At 40.8% G+C, this 25,626-nt stretch overlaps 2 protein-coding genes and 1 pseudogene across 2 annotated transcripts; all 3 read right to left on the reverse strand.

Annotated features, from left to right (window-relative positions):
* Window positions 1–10,107: 10,107 nt before the first annotated feature.
* Window positions 10,108–13,146, reverse strand: bdkrb1 (bradykinin receptor B1). The gene is made up of 2 exons (XM_014211191.3): window positions 12,924–13,146; window positions 10,108–12,246 (listed from the first exon to the last, which is right to left on the reverse strand). Exon 2 carries the CDS (start codon window positions 12,230–12,232, stop codon window positions 11,162–11,164), a length of 1,071 nt encoding a protein of 356 aa, XP_014066666.1. The 5' UTR covers window positions 12,233–12,246; window positions 12,924–13,146; the 3' UTR covers window positions 10,108–11,161.
* Window positions 13,147–13,538: 392 nt separating this feature from the next.
* On the reverse strand, window positions 13,539–15,313 carry LOC145857970 (B2 bradykinin receptor pseudogene; annotated as a pseudogene).
* Window positions 15,314–20,426: 5,113 nt separating this feature from the next.
* Window positions 20,427–23,031, reverse strand: LOC106611159 (B2 bradykinin receptor). The gene is made up of 2 exons (XM_014211065.3): window positions 22,790–23,031; window positions 20,427–21,681 (listed from the first exon to the last, which is right to left on the reverse strand). Exon 2 carries the CDS (start codon window positions 21,672–21,674, stop codon window positions 20,637–20,639), a length of 1,038 nt encoding a protein of 345 aa, XP_014066540.1. The 5' UTR covers window positions 21,675–21,681; window positions 22,790–23,031; the 3' UTR covers window positions 20,427–20,636.
* Between the last annotated feature and the right edge of the window lie 2,595 nt (window positions 23,032–25,626).

Genomic DNA, 25,626 nt, shown 5'->3' on the forward strand with positions numbered 1-25,626 from the left:
CTGTTGTATTCATCATTTCACTGTAAGGTCTACCTGTTGTATTCATTTCACTGTAAGGTCTACCTGTTGTATTCATTTCACTGTAAGGTCTACCTGTTATATTCATCATTTCACTGTTGCATTTCACTGTAAGGTCTACCTGTTGTATTCATTTCACTGTAAGGTCTACCTGTTGTATTCATCATTTCACTGTAAGGTCTACCTGTTATATTCATCATTTCAATGTTGCATTTCACTGTAAGGTCTACCTGTTGTATTCATTTCACTGTAAGGTCTACCTGTTGTATTCATCATTTCACTGTAAGGTCTACCTGTTGTATTCATCATTTCACTGTAAGGTCTACCTGTTGTATTCATCATTTCACTGTAAGGTCTACCTGTTGTATTCATTTCACTGTAAGGTCTACCTGTTGTATTCATTTCACTGTAAGGTCTACCTGTTGTATTCATTTCACTGTAAGGTCTACCTGTTGTATTCATTTCACTGTAAGGTCTACCTGTTGTATTCATTTCACTGTAAGGTCTACCTGTTGTATTCATTTCACTGTAAGGTCTACCTGTTATATTCATCATTTCACTGTTGCATTTCACTGTAAGGTCTACCTGTTGTATTCATTTCACTGTAAGGTCTACCTGTTGTATTCATCATTTCACTGTAAGGTCTACCTGTTGTATTCATTTCACTGTAAGGTCTACCTGTTGTATTCATTTCACTGTAAGGTCTACCTGTTATATTCATAATTTCACTGTTGCATTTCACTGTAAGGTCTACCTGTTGTATTCATTTCACTGTAAGGTCTACCTGTTGTATTCATCATTTCACTGTAAGGTCTACATGTTGTATTCATTTCACTGTAAGGTCTACCTGTTGTATTCATCATTTCACTGTAAGGTCTACCTGTTGTATTCATTTCACTGTAAGGTCTACCTGTTGTATTCATTTCACTGTAAGGTCTACCTGTTGTATTCATTTCACTGTAAGGTCTACCTGTTATATTCATCATTTCACTGTAAGGTCTACCTGTTATATTCATCATTTCACTGTTGCATTTCACTGTAAGGTCTACCTGTTGTATTCATTTCACTGTAAGGTCTACCTGTTGTATTCATTTCACTGTAAGGTCTACCTGTTGTATTCATTTCACTGTAAGGTCTACCTGTTGTATTCATTTCATTGTAAGGTCTACCTGTTGTATTCATTTCACTGTAAGGTCTACCTGTTATAGTCATCATTTCACTGTTGCATTTCACTGTAAGGTCTACCTGTTGTATTCATTTCACTGTAAGATCTACCTGTTGTATTCATCATTTCACTGTGAGGTCTACCTGTTGTATTCATTTCACTGTAAGGTCTACCTGTTGTATTCATTTCACTGTAAGGTCTACCTGTTGTATTCATTTCACTGTAAGGTCTACCTGTTATATTCATCATTTCACTATTGCATTTCACTGTAAGGTCTACCTGTTGTATTCATTTCACTGTAAGGTCTACCTGTTGTATTCATCATTTCACTGTAAGGTCTACCTGTTGTATTCATTTCACTGTAAGGTCTACCTGTTGTATTCATCATTTCACTGTAAGGTCTACCTGTTGTATTCATTTCACTGTAAGGTCTACCTGTTGTATTCATCATTTCACTGTAAGGTCTACCTGTTGTATTCATTTCACTGTAAGGTCTACCTGTTGTATTCATTTCACTGTAAGGTCTACCTGTTATATTCATCATTTCACTGTTGCATTTCACTGTAAGGTCTACCTGTTGTATTCATTTCACTGTAAGGTCTACCTGTTGTATTCATCATTTCACTGTAAGGTCTACCTGTTATATTCATCATTTCAATGTTGCATTTCACTGTAAGGTCTACCTGTTGTATTCATTTCACTGTAAGGTCTACCTGTTGTATTCATCATTTCACTGTAAGGTCTACCTGTTGTATTCATCATTTCACTGTAAGGTCTACCTGTTGTATTCATCATTTCACTGTAAGGTCTACCTGTTGTATTCATTTCACTGTAAGGTCTACCTGTTGTATTCATCATTTCACTGTAAGGTCTACCTGGTGTATTCATTTCACTGTAAGGTCTACCTGTTGTATTCATCATTTCACTGTAAGGTCTACCTGTTGTATTCATTTCACTGTAAGGTCTACCTGTTGTATTCATTTCACTGTAAGGTCTACCTGTTATATTCATCATTTAACTGTTGCATTTCACTGTAAGGTCTACCTGTTGTATTCATTTCACTGTAAGGTCTACCTGTTGTATTCATCATTTCACTGTAAGGTCTACCTGTTGTATTCATCATTTCACTGTAAGGTCTACCTGTTGTATTCATCATTTCACTGTAAGGTCTACCTGTTGTATTCATTTCACTGTAAGGTCTACCTGTTGTATTCATCATTTCACTGTAAGGTCTACATGTTGTATTCATTTCACTGTAAGGTCTACCTGTTGTATTCATTTCACTGTAAGGTCTACCTGTTGTATTCATTTCACTGTAAGGTCTACCTGTTGTATTCATTTCACTGAAAGGTCTACCTGTTGTATTCATTTCACTGTAAGGTCTACCTGTTATATTCATCATTTCACTGTTGCATTTCACTGTAAGGTCTACCTGTTGTATTCATTTCACTGTAAGGTCTACCTGTTGTATTCATCATTTCACTGTAAGGTCTACCTGTTGTATTCATTTCACTGTAAGGTCTACCTGTTGTATTCATTTCACTGTAAGGTCTACCTGTTATATTCATCATTTCACTGTTGCATTTCACTGTAAGGTCTACCTGTTGTATTCATTTCACTGTAAGGTCTACCTGTTGTATTCATCATTTCACTGTAAGGTCTACCTGTTGTATTCATCATTTCACTGTAAGGTCTACCTGTTGTATTCATTTCACTGTAAGGTCTACCTGTTATATTCATCATTTCACTGTTGCATTTCACTGTAAGGTCTACCTGTTGTATTCATTTCACTGTAAGGTCTACCTGTTGTATTCATCATTTCACTGTAAGGTCTACCTGTTGTATTCATTTCACTGTAAGGCCTACCTGTTGTATTCATCATTTCACTGTAAGGTCTACCTGTTGTATTCATCATTTCACTGTAAGGTCTACCTGTTGTATTCATCATTTCACTGTAAGGTCTACCTGTTGTATTCATTTCACTGTAAGGTCTACCTGTTGTATTCATCATTTCACTGTAAGGTCTACCTGGTGTATTCATTTCACTGTAAGGTCTACCTGTTGTATTCATCATTTCACTGTAAGGTCTACCTGTTGTATTCATTTCACTGTAAGGTCTACCTGTTGTATTCATTTCACTGTAAGGTCTACCTGTTATATTCATCATTTCACTGTTGCATTTCACTGTAAGGTCTACCTGTTGTATTCATTTCACTGTAAGGTCTACCTGTTGTATTCATCATTTCACTGTAAGGTCTACCTGTTGTATTCATCATTTCACTGTAAGGTCTACCTGTTGTATTCATCATTTCACTGTAAGGTCTACCTGTTGTATTCATTTCACTGTAAGGTCTACCTGTTGTATTCATCATTTCACTGTAAGGTCTACCTGTTGTATTCATTTCACTGTAAGGTCTACCTGTTGTATTCATTTCACTGTAAGGTCTACCTGTTGTATTCATAATTTCACTGTAAGGTCTACCTGTTGTATTCATTTCACTGTAAGGTCTACCTGTTGTATTCATCATTTCACTGTAAGGTCTACCTGTTGTATTCATTTCACTGTAAGGTCTACCTGTTGTATTCATTTCACTGTAAGGTCTACCTGTTATATTCATCATTTCACTGTTGCATTTCACTGTAAGGTCTACCTGTTGTATTCATTTCACTGTAAGGTCTACCTGTTGTATTCATCATTTCACTGTAAGGTCTACCTGTTGTATTCATTTCACTGTAAGGTCTACCTGTTGTATTCATTTCACTGTAAGGTCTACCTGTTATATTCATCATTTCACTGTTGCATTTCACTGTAAGGTCTACCTGTTGTATTCATTTCACTGTAAGGTCTACCTGTTGTATTCATCATTTCACTGTAAGGTCTACCTGTTGTATTCATTTCACTGTAAGGTCTACCTGTTGTATTCATTTCACTGTAAGGTCTACCTGTTATATTCATCATTTCACTGTTGCATTTCACTGTAAGGTCTACCTGTTGTATTCATTTCACTGTAAGGTCTACCTGTTGTATTCATCATTTCACTGTAAGGTCTACCTGTTGTATTCATTTCACTGTAAGGTCTACCTGTTGTATCTCATTTCACTGTAAGGTCTACCTGTTGTATTCATCATTTCACTGTAAGGTCTACCTGTTGTATTCATCATTTCACTGTAAGGTCTACCTGTTGTATTCATCATTTCACTGTAAGGTCTACCTGTTGTATTCATTTCACTGTAAGGTCTACCTGTTGTATTCATTTCACTGTAAGGTCTACCTGTTATATTCATCATTTCACTGTAAGGTCTACCTGTTGTATTCATTTCACTGTAAGGTCTACCTGTTGTATTCATTTCACTGTAAGGTCTACCTGTTGTATTCATCATTTCACTGTAAGGTCTACCTGTTGTATTCATTTCACTGTAAGGTCTACCTGTTGTATTCATCATTTCACTGTAAGGTCTACATGTTGTATTCATTTCACTGTAAGGTCTACCTGTTGTATTCATCATTTCACTGTAAGGTCTACCTGTTGTATTCATTTCACTGTAAGGTCTACCTGTTGTATTCATTTCACTGTAAGGTCTACCTGTTGTATTCATTTCACTGTAAGGTCTACCTGTTGTATTCATTTCACTGTAAGGTCTACCTGTTGTATTCATTTCACTGTAAGGTCTACCTGTTATATTCATCATTTCACTGTTGCATTTCACTGTAAGGTCTACCTGTTGTATTCATTTCACTGTAAGGTCTACCTGTTGTATTCATCATTTCACTGTAAGGTCTACCTGTTGTATTCATTTCACTGTAAGGTCTACCTGTTGTATTCATTTCACTGTAAGGTCTACCTGTTATATTCATCATTTCACTGTTGCATTTCACTGTAAGGTCTACCTGTTGTATTCATTTCACTGTAAGGTCTACCTGTTGTATTCATCATTTCACTGTAAGGTCTACCTGTTGTATTCATTTCACTGTAAGGTCTACCTGTTGTATTCATTTCACTGTAAGGTCTACTACACCTGTTGTATTCAGCGCATGTGACTAATAAGATTTGATTTGCTTTCATTTTTGGTGTATTTCTCATTTCTTGAAAAGGCTTAAAATAAAGGTTAAAATCTAGGTCATAGTCCAAAACAGGGCCCAAGTCATGAAGGTAGAGCTGAGACACACACAGCCTGCTACACGCCGCTGCATCGACCCACTGTTATGTCTCCTCTGTCAACATTTGATCACGTAAATTGTTACGCTGAGACCTTTAACAGACTCACAGCAAGAGAGAAAAGGTTGGGTCCGTAACTTGTGGGCCTTGTATAATCACACGGACGCCTGTCCAACAGCAGACATTTCTCACACGTTTTGTTCAGTCATTTTAGATACAAAATGGTATAACCACATGTGACCCTATTTGAATGTACATAATTATAATCTGGAAGTTTTTTATGACATTTGCATCAAACATAATTTATTATTTTATGTTGGAGCAACTGACACATTTCTCTATTGGCGTAGTTGAACCATGAAGGAAGATACTACCTAATTTCCTTCCTATAGCATTGGATTAAAATAGAAACAGCTTTCATTATACATAATGGCAGACGTCACAAAGTGATGGGTTTGAGGGTTGTTAACAAGGTTAAAATATCCTAAACAGGGATATTGTAGCTGTTGGGGCCCCAGATGGCTAATTACCCGTGATGGTCCAGATTGCGCATAATTGAAATTGAAGAACTGACAACTCAGGACATACACTGAGCTAAATGTCTGACAGATCAGTTTTTTTTAGATGAACTGATATATGGTGACTTATTTTCCACAAAATAAGTAAAACTGAAAGCCTGCAATATACAGTTTGGAGATGGTTAATTTTGGGTTGGTTGGGGATGCATTTGCTGGGAAGCTGACCTACTAGAAAGCCATACAAATGCAAAGAACCAATGATTGGTGAATGGTGGGGAGATGGAATTACATCCAGAATCATTATAGAATAATTGAATAGGATCTCCGTGGGTGGTGCGGCATCTTGCTTAGCACCCTGTTGGAAATGGGGACTGAGACAACACTGATGATTTGTCACGGTTGTCGTAGGGTAAAGACCAAGACGCAGCGGGAAAATATATACTCATCTTTTTATTTGGTGAAGAAGGCAAATACAAATAACGTATACCAAACACAAACGAACTTGACAGTCTTGTCAGGCAAAACAAGCACAATCTCCCACAAAAACCCATGAAAAACAAACTCCTAATTATAGGACCCTCAGAGGCAACAATAACCAGCTGCCTCCAATTGAAGGTCCAACCCCAATTAACTACACAGAAATACAAAAGACTAGATAGAACATAGAACATAGAAAATATACTAACAGACTAACAAACCCCGGACCACATAAACCAAACACCCCTCTACCTAAATACATAGCCCAAAACACACCCTGAACCACATAAAACAAACACCCCCTGCCACGTCCTGACCAAACTACAATAACAAATAACCCCTCTACTGGTCAGGACGTGACATGATTGGTGAACTCATTTAGCAATTATGTCAACCCCTAACTTGATTTAAAATCCCACCTCAATGTCTTGTAAACTGAAATGAAGAGACATGTGAGTTTTCTTGTAGGCTATGTAAAGTATGTGGCAGATGTGGAGAGGACACATGCCTAATTATGCAAGTTCATGTCAGACGTTATCAACAGTGGTCGACAGAGATTGAAATGATAATGATTTGGTGTATTTGGTAACATTGTTCTCCTGGATGTTTTTCACTTTTGCTCTCACACTATTTGCTTAGCTGCCAACTTTCTGGCTCCTTCAATGAAAATATTTGCTTAATGGTTTTCCTCAAAATTCCCTCGTTCGTGTGGTGAAAGTCCAACGGGGGTATTCCTGTGAATAATGTTTTGATTAGTATTTTACTTTATTTACATATTATTTACAAACATGCATATTACCTGTGGACAGTGCCGATTTTAGCATGTACATCTTGGTGGGGCAACAACAACAAAAAATACGGTGGGATGCATGCCAGCAAAGCCACTGCACAACACAACCCTGAACAATACATTAATTGCACTATAACGGTGACAAACGGTGCCCAGAAACTGTTAGGGCCTACATAAAGCTGTCCCAACATCTTACCATTGCTACAACTGGCTTTTCAGTGAAGCCTTGTCTGGCAGCGAAACAGTTCATTCAGCCTCATTTACTGCCTTTTAAAAAAACATAGCTGATATGGCTGACTTGCTTAAATAAATGTGGTTTCTAATGACAATTGAGATGTACAAACTGGCATAAGGGGACGACAAGCGGATAAGAGGCAATCTGTAATTTTGATTTAGACAATGAGCGAGCTAGGACGGACGTAGTCAATATACCTATTTGTTTAGCACTTTTGAAATGTATTGCGACATAATTCAGAACATGGGCCGTTCATGTAGTATTCTCCCTGTACACCAAGTCAGAACCGTAGGATAAATAAAGGGGGCATATAAGTAGACAATGAAAGCTCTTACAATATTCGATGTTGACATTTCTCTAAAACAGATTATAGGCTACATGTACACCACCAAGTCAGCACAGTAGGCTAAATTATGATGGCAAAGGGGACCAAGTTATTAGGGTGAGGCACATGTGCTACTAACAGCTTACTACACAACATACACTTAGTATTACTTTCTTAGCTACAGTATACATATCTCCCTGGCATATTACATAATTTATGCAGCAGCATACAATACATTTTTGTGCTCACTTGAACAGGAAGGTGGTGCGGCGGTCTTTCATGGGCAAATTTTGTCATCAATGTCTGGCATTCTCTAAATTGATGGTGCTTTCAAGACAACTGGAAACTCAGGGAAAAAAACAAGGTCGAATCATGATGACGTCATTGATCTTCAGGTCGTAGCACTAGAATGAGGCCGGATTTACAATTCCGAGTTGGATGACCGTTCAAAATGTATTTTGCCAGTCGGGGCTCGTTTATTCCCGACTTTCCAGTTGTCTTGAACTCACTGAAGTCAAGTTTTCACAGTTCCGAGTTAACAGTTGTTTTTGAGTGCGGCACAAATCATGCTTCATTGACAGCATGGCCAATGTTCAATGTTTATCATTTTAAACTGGGAAAGAGCCCCCTAATCCCAAATTTGGGACCACACAGCAACTCCACTGAATAGCAGGCTAGTGATTGCTTTGCAAAGCTTGCAGTTAGCCACTGTCACTGATTCCTTCCAAACTACTCATTGTTGAATTCGTGATTTCCAACTTGTTGTGTAATGTTTATGTCCAATGGCCGATGAGCACCGATATGTTTTATCTATTATTTCTCTTCATTATTTCTCTTCATTTGACAAGGATTAAAAAGGATTTGCCAGTAGATTGTCGACTTGATTCATGATGATGACTGCTAGCTAAGATTTTGAAAGTATGATGTTGACATGATCAGTCCAATCAAAGCTACTGTACATATAACGTGATTTGAAGTCATTTTATCTGTGGCCAATGACCTTGAGCCTTCTTGGGTGGGCACTTCTAATGTACTGTAACTCTATGGCAGGACCCAAGGGGCTAGAATTTTCTAGCTCTACCCTTAGACTTGGCGGTGGTGTAGTGTCCCCATGAGTGACAGAACACTGAGCCAATCACGGCTCAACGCTCCGTATTTTCTGCTGGCTTTCCCCGCCACCACCGAAAGCACTGAGCTAGGCTGAAACACCTGCATTTTGGAGCTGCCTTACTCAAGAAAACAAAAAAAGAGATCATGTTTGTATGCGGCTTTATTAACTCAATGATATATATATATATTTTTCTTTACATTGTTTGCAAACTGATATGTGACATGTTTTAATGCCAAAATAACATGCAAAACAGGCTCAAAACAGTTGGGGCAGAGCCTTGAATGATGGGTCACCACTGCCTGTGCACAATGACAAATGGCACAGCTCCTCCCAAAAAATGCAAGAAACACTCAGTACCATTAATTATTTTATAAGCCAAGATTTCACTAGGAATTTCATGGTTTTTGCTCTAGAACCTGCATTCTCTCATGGTCAAAGACGTGACTGTTGAGCTTAGTATCCTGAAGTGAATGTCAAACAATGTTAGTCTCTAGCATTTCTTTGTCTCTGTTAAATTCCCTCTGAGTTATCACATGAGAGCAGCACTGCAGATGAGAGAACTGTGTGCTGGGTAGACGAGTGAATGGTGAACTCAACAATTATACATGGGTGGTTTGCGGTTCATAAATCGTATGTATATGTTTAAGCACACAAAAGAGGAGAGTTGGTTTTCCAAGAGGTGACTTTTGGGTAACATTTTATTTGGATAGTCTGTAGAGCATCTACAAATGGACTAACTATCTACTAACACTAATCCTAGGCCTAAACTTAACCCTGAACTCTTATTCTAACCCTAACCGTAATCTTAGCAAGCAGTTGCTTATCAACAAATTGATTATCCAGACTATCCAAATAAAGTGTGACCTGAAACAATAGTTTTGTCACTGTAAAGATGTTTTTATAGGCTATGGTGTAAACTTCACTGTGGTGCAGAATCCACAACTATTATGAATAGCAACAAACATGACGTTGGCTCATCTGCAGTTTATAACTTGGAACTTCTCTCCGTTGGGTCTCCTGGGTGTGAACAACGACTTGACATCTCAAAATGGACTACTAGACCTACACATGCAAATAGTTATAGAATGTGGGTGGTCATACACTCAAGTTAACAAACTATATATACAAACATGAGCAACCAGAACCAGTCTAGAAAGCAAAAGAGCATAGCTAGGCAGACTCCTCTCCTGACTTTGGTCTTGTAAAATGATCATTAAATGACTATACATTTATTCCTATAGGTGTCTTGGGAATCATTGATATTTGTGTCAAGATACAAATAGTATTCTCTCCAATGTCACACAGGAGACATTTCCTCATATGTATTAAATAACTTTATTGAAAAGAAGAATGGTAGAGGTACAGTAAATGTGGGTACTGGCGAGAGAAATGCCATACAATGTTTAGGCGTTAACATAGATGTGTTTGGCATTTTAAAGGCCATCATTTATTGTGACAAGACAAGGTTTTGGGGCAATCTAGAATGGTGTAACACACATACACACACAGGAAACATTAAAAGATCACCCCGTGATCTTCACTGCTAGAACATACAATCTCTGTTACTTGTCTCAGAAAAAGGTCTGTAAAAGTTAAATTTTGCATTAAAAGTGACATTGTGACAGGTGACATTGTGATATTTTTGGGGTATTTTATTAGGATCCCCATTCGCTGTTGCAAAAGCACCAGCTACACTTCCTGGGGTCCACACAAAACATGAAACATAATACAGAATGGCATAATACAGAACATCAATAGACAAGAACAGCTCAAGGACAGAACTACATATATTTTTTTTAAAGGCACACTTAGCCTACATATCAATGCATACACACAAACTATCTAGGTCAAATAGGGGAGAGGTGTTGAGAGGTGTAATATGAGATGGAAGGAAGTTCCATGCAATAAGGGCTCTATATAATACTGTACGCTTTCTTGAATTTGTTCTGGATTTGGGGACTGTGAAAAGACCCCTGGTGGCATGTCTAGTAGGATAAGTGTGTTTGTCAGAGCTGAGTGTAAGTTGACTATGCAAACAATTTGTGATTTTCAACACAATGTTTCTTATAAAAATTAGTGATGCAGTCAGTCTCTCCTCAACTCTTAGCCAAGAGAGACTGGCATGCATAGTATTTATATCACAATATACGCTTCATAAACTATCGCCATTATCTCACTTTTGAGACAATAATTTCCGTGCCCGTAAACATATCTCCTACACAATCTAAACCTTATAGACCTACATTATGTAGTTCAAGATTGCACACATTTTATGTGGCTACATTGTGTAATTCAACATTGAAAATGCAATTTAGTGTGAAATAACTACATGATATCAAACAAATGTGCAGGAAAATGCAGGAACTCATGTCTGTATTACAACAGGTTTGATTTGATCAGTCCTGTGGAGGTAGGTTGATACAATTGAAAGCTGAAATGCCATTGTATCAGATCTCCTGCGATTCTTCGTTCTCTTGTAGATGGCACTAACTTTCCTCCTAAAATACTGACCAGAAAATACATACAACAGAGGATTTAGGCTACTGTTCAGAATTGCTAGGTAGGTTGAAAACTGGGTACCAATGTCCAGTGTATAATGCCACGTCTCATCCAAGACCTCTGCATCACACAGCATATCGAGTAAGGTGAAGAGTTGGAAGGGACTCCAACATACAAAAAACAGCAGCGTCACGGCGTAAACGAGGACTGTGGCCTTCCTGTCGTTTCCACCCTCTATGTAAACACTGTTCCTCCTCTTCCTCAGGGCTCTGATAATGTTACAACTACAGGAACAAATCGCCACAACAGGTACAACAAAGCCAACTATGTTCAACAGGAGGTTGTGGGCCAGCTTCCAAGACACCCCAGAGTGGTCAGGATACTCCAGAATACACGCCATTGTCTGATATTCCTCAATGAACGTCACCTTTCTGTGAAGCGAAGCTAGACCCCCTATCAGCAGCCCAAACAGCCACAGTATGAGGCATATCGCTCGTGCGTAGCGCTTCCTCCTCAGCCACCTGGCCCTCATGGTCCTCACCAGCGCTAAGTAGCGGTCCACGCTCACCATCACCAACAGGTAGATGCTGGTGTAGAAGTTGACAGTGATAGACAGATTGACTACATGGCACAGGAAGTCTCCATAAGGCCAGTTGTAGTCATTAAGGATGTTCATGGCCCAGAAGGGCAGGCAGGCCAGGAGGAGCAGGTCAGCCAGGGCCAGGTTTCCCAGGTAGATCTCTGGGACGGAGCACTGCTCCCTCTGGAGAAGGAAGACCAGCAGGACAAAGCCATTACCCAGCAGCCCCGTCACACACAGGGTGAAGATGTAGGGAGGGATGATGCTGTGGACCAGGATCCATTCTGTGGCGTTGTGGAGAGGAGTCTTAGGGGTGGGAAGGAAAGACCTGTTGTTTTCTGACAGGAGCATAGCCATGGAGACCACCAGCTCTGTTGTCATAAGAAAATGTCAAAATGTAATATCTGAGTGTATTATCCACTAATCAACAATATTCATCTTAGTATTGTGACACTGATGTTTAATATTTTATGTGTGCATGGAAATTGAAGCCAAAGAAAAAACTATTATATAATCGATCTCCAGACCGTCTTCATCAAAGCTAGATATCTATCAAAACTTAACGCTAAAGAGTCCAAACTCTCTTGAAAGGTCATCAACCAATTAGCTGTGGTTGCATAAATATGCTGAATCCAACAACAACTTTAGTATTTCTGGTGTTGTGTGACAAAAGTGGGATTTAAGCATGATGTTTTGATAAAGACTTGACTTCAACTAATTGATCACTTTTTTCAAATGTGATTTAGTAACTCATATAACAGCCAACTATTTTTTTTGCTTTTCCATTTATCAGTTGCAACTCTGAGCAGAATGTCCTTAACATACAGATATATGACTGTTCAAATAAATAAGGCTTTCTTTTTGTCAAGTTGAACAACCTCAAAAGTGTCTGTCTCAGTGTTTTTGTTCTATCAGTATTAATTGAAAGACTAAATTACTTTGTCTCTATACCCTTACTTTATTCAGAAGCCTGACTCACGAAGCCAACTTTTTGAATGTCATCCCAAGGAACATTTGTTAAAATATGCATTTGTAAGAAATCGCTTACCTTGTGCCAATCGTGTGAAAATATATTTGAGTAAGGAGAAGAAAACACTACAGTTTATCCCACACACCAACCCAGTAGACCATGTAGTGTTGTTCGTCTTTAAGCTTCTCACTGAGTTAGGGAGAGATGTGCTGGAAAGTTTGGTTCTGTATACAACATTCTTCCACACCCTTGTCCGACCGTGTATTTCAACTTGTTTATAAGCCAGTTTCAGTTCGCCTGAAGGTCAGGTCAGAATGTATGAATACTCAAAGAGAGAAAACATGAAGTGAAGTGAACGACTTGTTCTCCAGTGGTACAAACACCTTTATTGAATTTTGGCACTGTGTAATAACACATACACATACAGGCCCAGGGCCAAGTAGCTAGCTTAATCCATGATTTTTTTCTCTCCAGTAGATTTAAAGGTAATAATTGAATACCCTCTGTTTATATTTCATTATGAGTGATCTTAATTTGATCACTCTTTTGTAGCTGAAAAATGTTCCTGCACCGCAGATGAGCTTTGTTAGCTAACAGCCTAACTACCGATCAAGCAACATTATGGACTAAACCTTCAAATCATCTTGCTGAAGGATTATTTTTGCTTATATAGGTCAAATTAAGATGCTACATCTGTAGGTCCATGCTATAGGTCAGGGGCATTCAATTCTTACCCTATGAGGTCCAGAGCATGCTGGCTTTCTGTTCTACCTGATAATGAATTGCACCATCCTGGTGTCCCAGATCTAAATCAGTCCTTGACTAGAGGGGAACAATAAAGAAATGAAGTGACATAGGGCCTCCCGAGTGGCTCAGCAGTCTAAGGTACTGCATCGCAGTATTGCGCCATCACTACAGCCTGTAGTTCGATCCGGGTGTTAAGAAGCGCGATTAGGCGGGAGGACGCATGACTTGACTTTCGCCTCTCCCGAGCCAGTTGGGGAGTTGCAGTGATGAGACAAGATCGTAATCATGAAATTGGGGAGAAAAAGGTGGTGGCACTTGCTTCAAGGTCCAGAGATGAGTTTGAGGGCTATAGGTAATAATATGTGTCTTTCTTACATACACATACAGGAAAGGGTTCAGTGAGCTGTTGCTGTAGCCCAAGTAGGTAGCCAGTTGAGTGCTGATGTCTAATGCATCCACCAAGCCACAACCAGAGATGACTTCGTAGTGATAAAGGGTCTCCAGGAAGATAACCACCTGGTAAGGCAGCCAGCAGAGGATGAATACGGCCAGGACGATGAGTACTAGGTGGGCAGCCTTCCTCTCCTTTCCAGCCTGCCGCCGTGCTCCTCATCCTGCTCGTCTCTTTGTCCCGGAGCACCCTGATGATGTGGTAGCTGCAGAAGGACACAATAGGTACAGGAACCAGGAAGCCCACTATGTTGACAGTCAGGTTGTAGCGCAGCCTCCAGCCGTTGTGAGGGTACGCCATGTAACACGCCTCCACCCCCAGGTGAGTGGAAAAAGTGGACAGAGCGGAAGAACTGAGCGGGGAGGCTGAGGAGGCCACTCACCACCCACACACCCAGGTAGATTTCGCTGGCCCAGGCTGGTCTTCTCCCACCAGGTACCGGTCCACACTGACCAGCGTGAGGAACAGGATGCTGCAGTAGTAGTTCCTCCAAATGACAATGTTCACCAGCTGAAACATATGAGCTCGCCGAACAGCCAGTGGAACTCTTGTAAGGCAACCACCCAGAACAACAGGCAGGACACCATGAGGAGGTCTGCAGTGGCCAGGTTACCCAGATAGATGTCTGCCATGGTGGCGTGTCTACTCTGGAAGCAGAACACACACAGGACGAAGGAGTTACCCAGCATGCCCCGCAGGCAGAAGATGGACATGTAGGCTGGCTGCATGCAGTACACCCACTCCCAAGCTTCTGTGTGGTTCCACTCCTTCTTGGCAATGAGCACACCCTCCATGAGAGGGTCCCTTGACCAGTTTGAGACCATTTGGCGAGCTGTCCTAAGAGAGATTGTGTGTGTCAATGTTGAAGTGTAATGTTATATTATAAAACATCAAAAAAGCTTTTGATGTCAAAGGTACTAAAAATGTGCACCACTACTTCTCTAATTTCTCTCAAACCGCTACTATCTGGTTCAAACTAAAGTGGACGGCGAGCTAATGGACTGGGGATTTAAGAGAATGGAATGGAATGGCTAATATTGTTATCAGTGAGAGTGCACAGGCTGTGCGTGTTGTTGCCTTGTGAAGCACACCTCAGCTCTTTACATAAATCACTGTGATGTACAGTCATCTAAACAGAGCTGCAGGTAACAGATGGTCCTTCTCTCTAATCTGGATGACATGGAGCACACTCTCTGTGGACTCTGTCTACATCTCCCTCCTCACAGTACTAAGTCAGCACAGCCTCAGTGGAAAGCAAAAATGTATGTTTTCAGTCTATCAAAAGGAGAGTAAATGTTTGGTACCCGTGGGAAACGGGAGAATATTATTGGTGCTGACTAGTACCACTCTTTTTTTTAAACTAGGAGTACCACTCAGTTTTTGAACAGTCAGCAAAATGCTACAATTACTCTACCCACACAATGGTAAAAACACACAGCAAAAAAAAGCTTAATTAGGATTATTCTGTGAGTTGGGTGTACTTCAGAAGGACAAGAAATTGAGCTACAGTAATGTGTGAATGTTTTTTCACTCAACAAACAATGTAAAAAAACTTGTTGAGTGGTTTAGCTATATTTTAAGTTCCTCGGCGTACACATCACGGACAAACTGAAATGGTCCACCCACACAGACAGCGTGGTGAAGAAGGCGCAGCAGAGGCCTCTTCAACCTCAGGAGGCTGAAGAAATTCGGCTTGTCACCAAAAACACTCAAATGTTTACAGATGCTCAATCAAGAGCATCCTGTCGTGCTGTATCACCTCCTGGTACTGCAGCTGCTCCGCCCATAACCGGAAGGCTCTCCAGAGGGTAGTGAGGTTTGCACAACGCATCACCGGGTGCGAACTACCTGCCCTCCAGGACACCTACACCACCCGATGTCACAGGAAGGCCAAAAAGATCATCAAGGACAATAACCACCCGAGCCACTGCCTGTTCATCCCGCTATCATCCAGAAGGCGAGGTCAGTACAGGTGCATCAAAGCGGGGACCGAGAGACTGAAAAACAGCTTCTATCTCAAGGCCATCAGAATGTTAAACAGCTATCACTAACATTGAGGGGCTGCTGCCAACATACTGACTCAACTCCACCCACTTTAATAATGGAAAAATTGATGTAATCAATTTATCACTAGCCACTTTATATTATATAATGTTTACTTAGCCTACATTACTCATCTCTTATGTATATACTGTACGCTATACCATCTACTGCATCTTGCCATCTGATGTAATTAAATGTATCACTAGCCACTTTAAACAATGCCACTTTATATAATGTTCTCATACCCTACATTGCTCATCTCATATGTATATACTGTACGCTATACCATCTACTACATCTTGCCATCTTCATGTAATGTATCACTAGCCACTTTAAACAATGTCACTTCATATAATGTTTTCATACCCTGCATTACTCATCTCATATGTATATACTGTACTCTATACCATCTACTGCATCTTGCCTATGCCGTTCGGCCATCACTCATTTATATATTTTTATGTACATATTCGTATTCATTCCTTTACACTTGTGTGTATAAGGTAGTTGTGAAATTGTTAGGTTAAATTACTTGTTAGATATTACTGCATGGTCGGAACTAGAAGCACAAGCATTTCACTACACTTGCATTAACACCTGCTAACCATGTGTATGTGACAAATACATTTGATTTGATTTGTCCAAATGTTGAGCAAGCTGACAATTCTATTGTAGCTTGTTGCCTTAGAATTGAACGTGGAATCAACAAACTCTGCTCGAAGTTCCCTGAATTTGTACAAGATTTTTGAGTAAAATTACAAGTGTGTGTTTGCTCAAAACCACTCAAAACCACTCCCCTCGTTAACATATTTCCCAGCATGCTCTATTACAGGATGATTTTCAGAATTGTTTATTTCAACACCTGTTTGCATGTACATCATTGGGTTGATTAATATTATGCTACACAAACATAGATAACATTAATTTTTCTAAACTAATCCAATCTATTAGTAGTTTGACTTTTTGCACCCGTTAATGAAATGGCTGTTCCAGTTATATGATTTAGGTAGTCTCAAAAATTGCATTCACCCTACATTAGCAATAATCAATGTAAGTTATGGGTGATTAAATGTTCCAATTGTTAGATATTATCACTCTGGATTCCAATAGGATTTACACATCAATTTGCAAACCAGCTTAACGTGACTTGAAGACTTTGATGTGGCCTGTAAATCAGGAGTTTCAGACCACTGCATTAGGGTGTGACTAGGCCCTCAAAGAAAGGCGTAATGATATACAGTACCAGTCAAATGTTTGGACACACCTACTAATTTCAGGGTTTTTCTTTATTTTGACAAGGGTCCTTAGCTTAGTGATGAGCTTTGTGGGCACTATGGTGTTGAACACTGAGCTACAGTCAATGAACAGCATTCTCACATAGGTGTTAATTTTGTTCAGGTGTGAAAGGGCAGTTTGAAGTGCGATTGAGATTGCGTTATCTGTTGGGGCGGTATGTGAATTGGAGTGGGTTTAAGATTTCAGGCATGATGGTGTTGATGTGAGCCATGGCCAGCCTTTCAAAGCACTTCATGGCTACCGATGTGAGTGCTATGGGGTGATAATCATTTAGGCAGGTTACCTTCGCTTTATTGGGCACAGGGACTATGGTGGTCTGTTTGAAACATGTAGGTATTACAGACTCGGCCAGGGAGAGGTTGAAAATGTCAGTGATGACACTTGCTAGTTGGTCCACGCATGATTTGAGTACATGTCCTGGTAATCCATCTGGCCCAGCGGCTTTGTGAATGTTGACCTGTGAGCAAGACCTTTAAACATCTGCTACGGAGAGCATCATCACACAGTCATCCGGAACAGCTGGTGCTCTCATGCATGCTTCAGTGTTGCTTGCCTCAAAGCGAGCATGAAAGGCATTTTAGCTTGTCTGGTAGGGTCGTGCCACTGGGCAGCTTGTGGCTGGGTTTCCCTTTGTACTCCGTAACAGTTTTCAAGCCCTGCCACATCCAACAAGCGTCAGAGCTGGTGTAGTAGGATTGAATCTTAGTCCTGTATGGACACTTTGCCTGTTTGATGGTTCGTCTGAGGGCATAGAGTGATTTCTTATAAGCTTCCAGATTAGTGTCCCGCTCCTTGAAAGGAGTGGGACACTATATTATCCATCTCGTCGTTCAGCCAAGTCTCGGTGAAACACAAGATATTACGTTTTTGAATTTCCCATTGGTAGGATAGTCTTAATCGTAGATCGTCCAGTTTGTTTTCCAATGATTCCGGGTTAGCCAATAATACAGAGGGTAGTGGTGGTTTGTTTACTCGCCGACTAATTCTCAGAAGGCACGCGGATGATGGGGATTTGGGTCTGGTCTCCTCAAAGCAGTATACCCTTCGCGTCAGACTCATTGAAGAAAATATCTTCCTCCAGTTCGAGGTGAGCAATCACTGTTCTGATGTCCAGAAGCTGTTTTCGGTCATAAGAGACGGTAGCAGCAACATTATGTACAAAATTAGTTACAAACAATGCGAAAAAAACGATCAAAATAGCACAATTGGTTAGGAGCCCGTAAAATGGCAGCCACCCCCTCTGTGTGCCATTTTTCCACCCTTTGCCCTGATGACAGCTTTGCACACTCTTGACATTCTCTCAACCAGCTTCACCTGGAATGCTTTTCCAACAGTCTTGAAGGAGTTACCACATATGCTGAGCACTTGTTGGCTGCTTTTCCTTCACTCTGTGGTCCAACTCATCCCAAACCATCTCAATTGGGTTGAGGTCGGGTGATTGTGGAGGCCAGGTCAGCTGATGCAGCGCTCCATCACTCTCCTTTTTGGTCAAATAGCCCTTACACAACCTAGAGGTGTGTTGTGTCATTGTCCTGTTGAAAAACAAATGATAGTCCCACTAAGCGCAAAACAGATGGGATGGCATATCGCTGCAAAATGCTGTGCTAGCCATGCTGGTTAAGTGTGCCTTGAATTCTAAATAAATCACTGACAGTGTCACCAGCAAAGCACCCCCACACCATCACACCCCCTCCTCCATGCTTCACGGTGGGAACCACACATGCGGAGATCATCCATTCACCTACCAAATTTTAACTCATCAGACCAAAGGACAGATTTCTGGGCCCAAGCAAGTCTCTTCTTCTTATTGGTGTCCGTTTAGTAGTTTTTTTTTGCAGCAATTCAATCATGAAGGCCTGATTCATGCAGTCTCCTCTGAACAGTTGATGTTGAGATGTGTCTGTTACTTGAACTCTGTGAATTTCTGAGGCTGGTAACTCTAATGAACTTATCCTCTGCAGTAAAGGTAACTCTGGGTCTTCCTTTCCTGTGGCAGTCCTCATGAGAGCCAGTTTTATCATAGCGCTTGATGTTTTTTGTGACTGCACTTGAAGAAACTTTCAAAGTTCTTGAAGGTCAGTCAATCCGGAAAATGTAGTGTTTTAAAGTTGGACTGTCGTTTCTCTTTGCTTATTTGAGATGTTTTTGCCATAATATGGACTTGGTCTTTTACCAAACAGGGTTATCTTCTGTATACCACCCCTACCTTGTCACAACACAACTGCTCAAATGCATTAAGAAGGAAAGAAATTCCACAAATTAACTTTTAACAAGGCACACCTGTTAATTCAAATGCATTCCAGGTGACTACCTCATGAAGCTGGTTGAGAGAATGCCAAGAGTGTGCAAGGCTGTCATCAAGGCAAAGGGTGGCTACTTTGAAGAATCTCAAATATAAAATATTTGTTTAACACTTTTTAGTTACTTCATGATTCCATATGTGTTATTTCATAGTTTGGATGTCTTCACTATTATTCTACAATGTAGAAAATAGTAAAAATAAAGAAAACACCTTGAATGGGTACTGGTGTATATATATATATATTTTTTTACAGTGCACTCAAAACATTGATTTCCTGTTTGGCACGACCAACTATACTTTGGGGACAAACTGGGGGTGTGCCCCTGACCACAGTCACTCCTGACAACATGTCTAGCCAATGAAGTTGGGGTTTGGGAAAAACATAATAAGAGAGAGTAACGTTCTCCTCCCACACAAAGGAACACAACTTGTGTCACCACTGGAAAGTCTGTGACACATTCACTAATGTAGCCATCCAGACATTTAGTCAGAGAAAACATCATAAATCACTTACTCAGAGTTCCCCCGAGAGTCTCTGGGTCTTGTTTTAGGTTGTCTGACATTTACATGCATTTCAAATGATTCCACAAGATAGCAATTTTTTACTTCAATAATGTTCTCAAAAGTAACACAAAGTTGACAACTGTTCTATATACATTTCTAGTAAATTCTGACTCATTTCTAGAACACAATCGGTAGATTCTATTTACACAGCTTATTTCACAGAAAACAATATTCATATATTGCACTGAATTAGAAGAAACAGCCCTCCTAAATAACACATTACTGATAAATACATTCTAAACTTAAGCATGGCTTTTAAGTTAAAGTACATTGATACTATTAAGGTTATTAGTATAAAATGCAGTCAGATGAGGGCGGGGTGCTGAAGTGTCAAATTCTATCATAGAGATAAAAGTAATATAACTAGTTCCCTTTTAGTGCCTCAAGCTCAAGCCAGCGTTTTGAGCGTGGAAGACAGCTGTGACCGTTGTGACCCAGTGGCCATCTTCTTCCTCATAGACAACTGTTCGAACACCTCCATTACTTTCTTCCTGAAGTTCTTCCCCACAATCACGTAGAGGACTGGGTTGAGCACGCTGTTGAAGAAGGCCAGGTAGGTAAACACCTGGTTGCAGATATCCAGACTGTTGCTGAGGTTGCAGCCTGAGATGTCTGCTGCCCTCAGGAGGACATCCAGAGCGGTGACCAGGTGGAATGGCACCCAGCAGAGTAGGAAGGCCAGGAGAACAGACAGCACCAGCAAAGTGGCCTTCCTCTCCGTGTGCTCCGTGTTGAATCTCTCCATGGCCTGGTTCTTCAGGGCTTGGATGATCTGACAGGTGCAGTAGGAGATCACCGACACAGGGATGGCAAACCCAAACACGATGAGCGTCACGTTGAACACCAGCTCCATCTTGGGACTGGGGTAGTCCAGAAAGCAGGCGGTCACCTCGAAGTCTGGAAACCACTTCACCGCTCTGAAGAGCATGGTCGGGGTGCCCAGGAGCAGCCCGAAGCCCCACACTAACAAACAGCCCAGCTTGGCGTAGGAGGGCCTCCTCATCCTCCCGTGGCTCATCGTATGAACTAGCGCCACATAGCGGTCCACACTGACCAGAACCAGGAAGTAGATACTGCAGTAGGCATTCATCTTGATGCCCACGTTGATCAGGCGACACAGCAGGGGGCCGAAGGGCCAGTTGAAGCCGTTGGCCACGTTGACTGCCCAGAAGGGGAGGCAGGAGACCAGGAGCAGGTCAGCGGCGGCCAGGTTACTCAGGTAGATCTCTGCTACGGTGCAGGCCTTCTTATGCAGGCAGAAGACCAACAGGACAAAGACGTTACCTAGAATCCCCAGGACACTGATGGCCAGGATGTAGCCCGGTTGCATGGTGTGGAGCCAGTCCCACCCCTCAGCGAATGGGCAGTGGCTGGTATTGGTACTGTTCCTTCCTGTCATGTCTGTAGAGTTGGTGGTTATGTCCATTTTGGAGCTGTAGAGAAATATGTTGTGTAAATGTAACTGGGGTTGTTCATGGAGGGGGAGGGGGGTACATGGCAGATACCATTCCTGGACAGGTGACTCTCAGTAGGCATTAATTTATAAAGTTTACTGTATAATCTAGTACGTTAGTCACATGCTCATGCTGGTTCTGTCATAACATCCAGTCCTCATGCACTTGTGGTGATGGGAGCTGCGACTCATGTGGTTTATAACCCAACAGAATATGGAACTTCCCTGCTCCACAATGGGACTTTTTTGTATTATTTATTCAGACACTGTGTCTGCAAGTCATCATAAGGAAGTTGTCTTATTAAAGTACTGTACAAGTAGCTAAGTGGTTGTTTCAGTGTGCTATTCATTATGCATATCTTTATATGCATTTCTTGTAAATATCATATACGTAGACCGGAAATAAAAAATGCTCAGGTAGCGAAAGATAAAATATTCATGAAAGTTAAAGTGAGGATCAATATCTCTTGTCATGAAAACATTTGGGAGCCACATTGCCCCATAATTATTCTCAGCATTATGATTGCAATACTTATCTTTTTATCACTGTTTTAGATCAGTATCATCATCGGCTGCGACTGTCGGCTGCGACAGCCCCAACATTCTTTGAAAAGGCGTGCAATAAAATGTTATACATTTATGCTGCTGGAGGAGTGGTACACACATTATTTGCTAAAAAATAAACATAAATCTGTATCTGTGCACAGAATGCTAATTTACTTTTTTATAGAGAAGAAATCCCTTCAATATGAGGTATTAAGAGACTATTGAAAGTACTGTCTCTCTCCCCATGCTGTCAACCACATATTATTGTTCACATCCCTCAATCTGTTTGAGGAGTTTTAGAGTTTAGCTACAAAGTGCTCTCCTTTTTGTCTGTTAAAAAGTCTGACAACATAAACAATCTTCTTGTTTCTAAGTTGGATTCGAAAATGAGAGGAGAGGCAGCAATTCAATCAAGTTTACTCTAAATATGATCTGAACAGCAAATTTACTGTGATATAACTCTCCACTCATTTATAATTTTCTTGCATTAGTGACAAACCTATGTTATAAATGTTAAAGATACAGTACGTCATCTTACAAACCTTGTTGGCTGGAGCAGGAGTCCTCTGGTCTAAGTGTAAATCCAGACGTGCCGTGCGTCTGGTCAGTCCAGTCAAGACGTTTCCCTACAGTGCTCCTCTACCCTGGAGTCAGCTCTGATTTATTCTTTTAAAGGAGGGAGTCCATCATGGAAGTGATGTCACTCAAAATCTGTGCACTTTATTTGTTCCCTTTTCCCCCAATTTACTGAAATTGTGTGTTTTGTCTTCTTTATAATTTCTGCCCTATCTCATACTACACTTTTTATAGGACTTTGATGGAATTCCCCTCGATATAAGTGTGTTTGGATATCTACTGACATCCCAGCTGTTGTTTTGGTCATCCTACCACAACCTAGCATTACTGAGAAAGAAAACAAACTCTGAACTGGAGTTGCTTTAAACAATAAATCTTTACAAATTCATTACGAATGCTGGGAAGGACAAATTAAACCTTTGCCACACACAATGACTTACACTAGAGTTAAGCCTACATACCACGCTCTTATTTAGTGTCAATGTAGACCTAAACCACTTAATTATTTTCTGTACATTCATGGCTGGATTACGTTTTAGGCATGTTGTAAATCAAATATCCCTCTGTGAACAACCTTCAATTCAAACAGGGTGGGGTATCGTCAGAGGGGAACAGCAAGGCCGTGAAACAATAAGCCATCAAGTGTTTCTAATTAGTATCAGGAAGATCACAATCAAGGGTCAAGGTCAGAGCACAAAACAATGATCCATTACGAGTGTGTGTGTGTGTGTGTGTGGTCAGTTCACATACTCCAAGATAATCAGAGGTAACTGGAATAGTACTTTTCTAATTTATTGGGTGTTTGAACTTTAATGTTATTGTTGAAAGATATTTATTAGAGAATGTACCTCTTGAGAAGAAGTGCATAATACAGTGTTTACATTCAACATGATTGTGTGATCCCATCACAGTAATGATGCCATCACTATTTTAAATACATTAGGCTCCTGAAATTAAACAGATGAAAAAGTACCTCTGTGGAAGGGGTAATGTTGGTAATCTGTTTTATAGTCATGTCACTGCACGAGGCAAGGTTCAAGGTGCGAAGTGAAGTGTAGGTTTATTCAAATAATAAGGTAATAGAGTCCAAAATCCCAAGGGCTAGGCCTAAACAGGCATTCATGCACAGAAAAGAGTCAATTGGAGATGCACTGCTGTAAGTCAAGTAAGTCACTGCTGTAAATAATTATGTTTTTGTCATTCACATGCCTGGCCTCTTGTCCTGCATTGTCAAGTATTTGCATTTATCTTGGCATTTATCTAATACTAAGAGCTTTTCCACAGTTAGGATCCAACTTGAACTGTTCTGTAATGGACAAACATATAACAAATATTTCAAGAGCAGCCTTTTTCCATCTTCGTAACATTGAAAAAATCAGAAACTTTTTGTCCCAAAATTATGCAAAAAAGCTAATCCATGCTTTTGTCACTTCAAGATAAGCAAACAGCTGGAGGCAGGGCTTTCTCCTATAGAGCAACATTTTTATGGAGTGGTCTGCCGATCCATGTGAGAGACGCAGACTCTGTCTCAACCTTTAACTCTTTACTGAAGACTCATCTCTTCAGTAGGTCCTATGATTGAGCGCAGTCTGGCCCAGGGGTGCGAAGGTGAACGGAGTGACGAACCAACCTTGCTGTCTCTGCCTGGCCGGCTCCCCTCTCTCCACAGGGATTGTCTGCCTCTGACCCTATTATGGGGGCTGAGCCACTGGCTTGCTCGCACTCTCCCTTCCTTCCTGTCCTTGGCCTCGGGCTATACTTATGCAATAAGGCACGAGGGGGTCTGGTATATGGCCAATATACCACAACTAAGGGCTGTTCTTAGGCATGACGCATCGCAGAGAGCCTGGATACAGCCCTTAACCGTGGTATATTGGCCATACAGTGGGGGAAAAAAGTATTTGATCCCCTGCTGATTTTGTACGTTTGCCCACTTACAAAGAAATGATCAGTCTATAATTTTAATGGTAGGTTTATTTGAACAGTGAGAGACAGTATAACAACAACAAAAATCCAGAAAAACGCATGTCAAAAATGTTATAAAAGGACTTGCATTTTAATGAGGGAAATAAGTATTTGACCCCTCTGCAAAACATGACTTAGTACTTGGTGGCAAAACCCTTGTTGGTAATCACAGAGGTCAGACGTTTCTTGTAGTTGGCCACCAGGTTTGCACACATCTCTGGAGGGATTTTGTCCCACTCCTCTTTGCAGATCTTCTTCAAGTCATTAAGGTTTCGAGGTTGACGTTTGGCAACTCGAACCTTCAGCTCCCTCCACAGATTTTCTATGGAATTAAGGTCTGGAGACTGGCTAGGCCACTCCAGGACCTTAATGTGCTTCTTCTTGAGCCAGTCCTTTGTTGCCTTGGCCGTGTGTTTTGGGTCATTGTCATGCTGGAATACCCATCCACGACCCATTTTCAATGCCCTGGCTGAGGGAAGGAGGTTCTCACCCAAGATTTGACAGTACATGGCCCCGTCAAATGATGCGGTGAAGTTGTCCTGTCCCCTTAGCAGAAAAAAAAACCACCCCCAAAGCATAATGTTTCCACCTCCATGTTTGACGGTGGGGATGGTGTTCTTGGGGTCATAGGCAGCATTACTCCTCCTCCAAACACGGCGAGTTGAGTTGATGCCAAAGAGCTCCATTTTGGTCTCATCTGACCACAACACTTTCACCAGTTGTCCTCTGAATCATTCAGATGTTCATTGGCAAACTTCAGATGGGCATGTATATGTATTCTTGAGCAGGGGTACCTTGCGGATGCTGCCGGATTTCAGTCCTTCACGGCGTAGTCTGT

The sequence above is a fragment of the Salmo salar genome, chromosome 09, assembly GCF_965601325.2.
Source record: "Salmo salar chromosome 09, fSalSal1, whole genome shotgun sequence".
Classification (NCBI taxonomy): domain Eukaryota; kingdom Metazoa; phylum Chordata; class Actinopteri; order Salmoniformes; family Salmonidae; genus Salmo; species Salmo salar.

Bases quoted from the DNA above. Each gene is read 5' to 3' on its own strand.
- bdkrb1 (XM_014211191.3), bottom strand. From the start codon at position 12,232: ATGGCTATGCTCCTGTCAGAAAACAACAGGTCTTTCCTTCCCACCCCT.
- LOC106611159 (XM_014211065.3), bottom strand. From the start codon at position 21,674: ATGGACATAACCACCAACTCTACAGACATGACAGGAAGGAACAGTACC.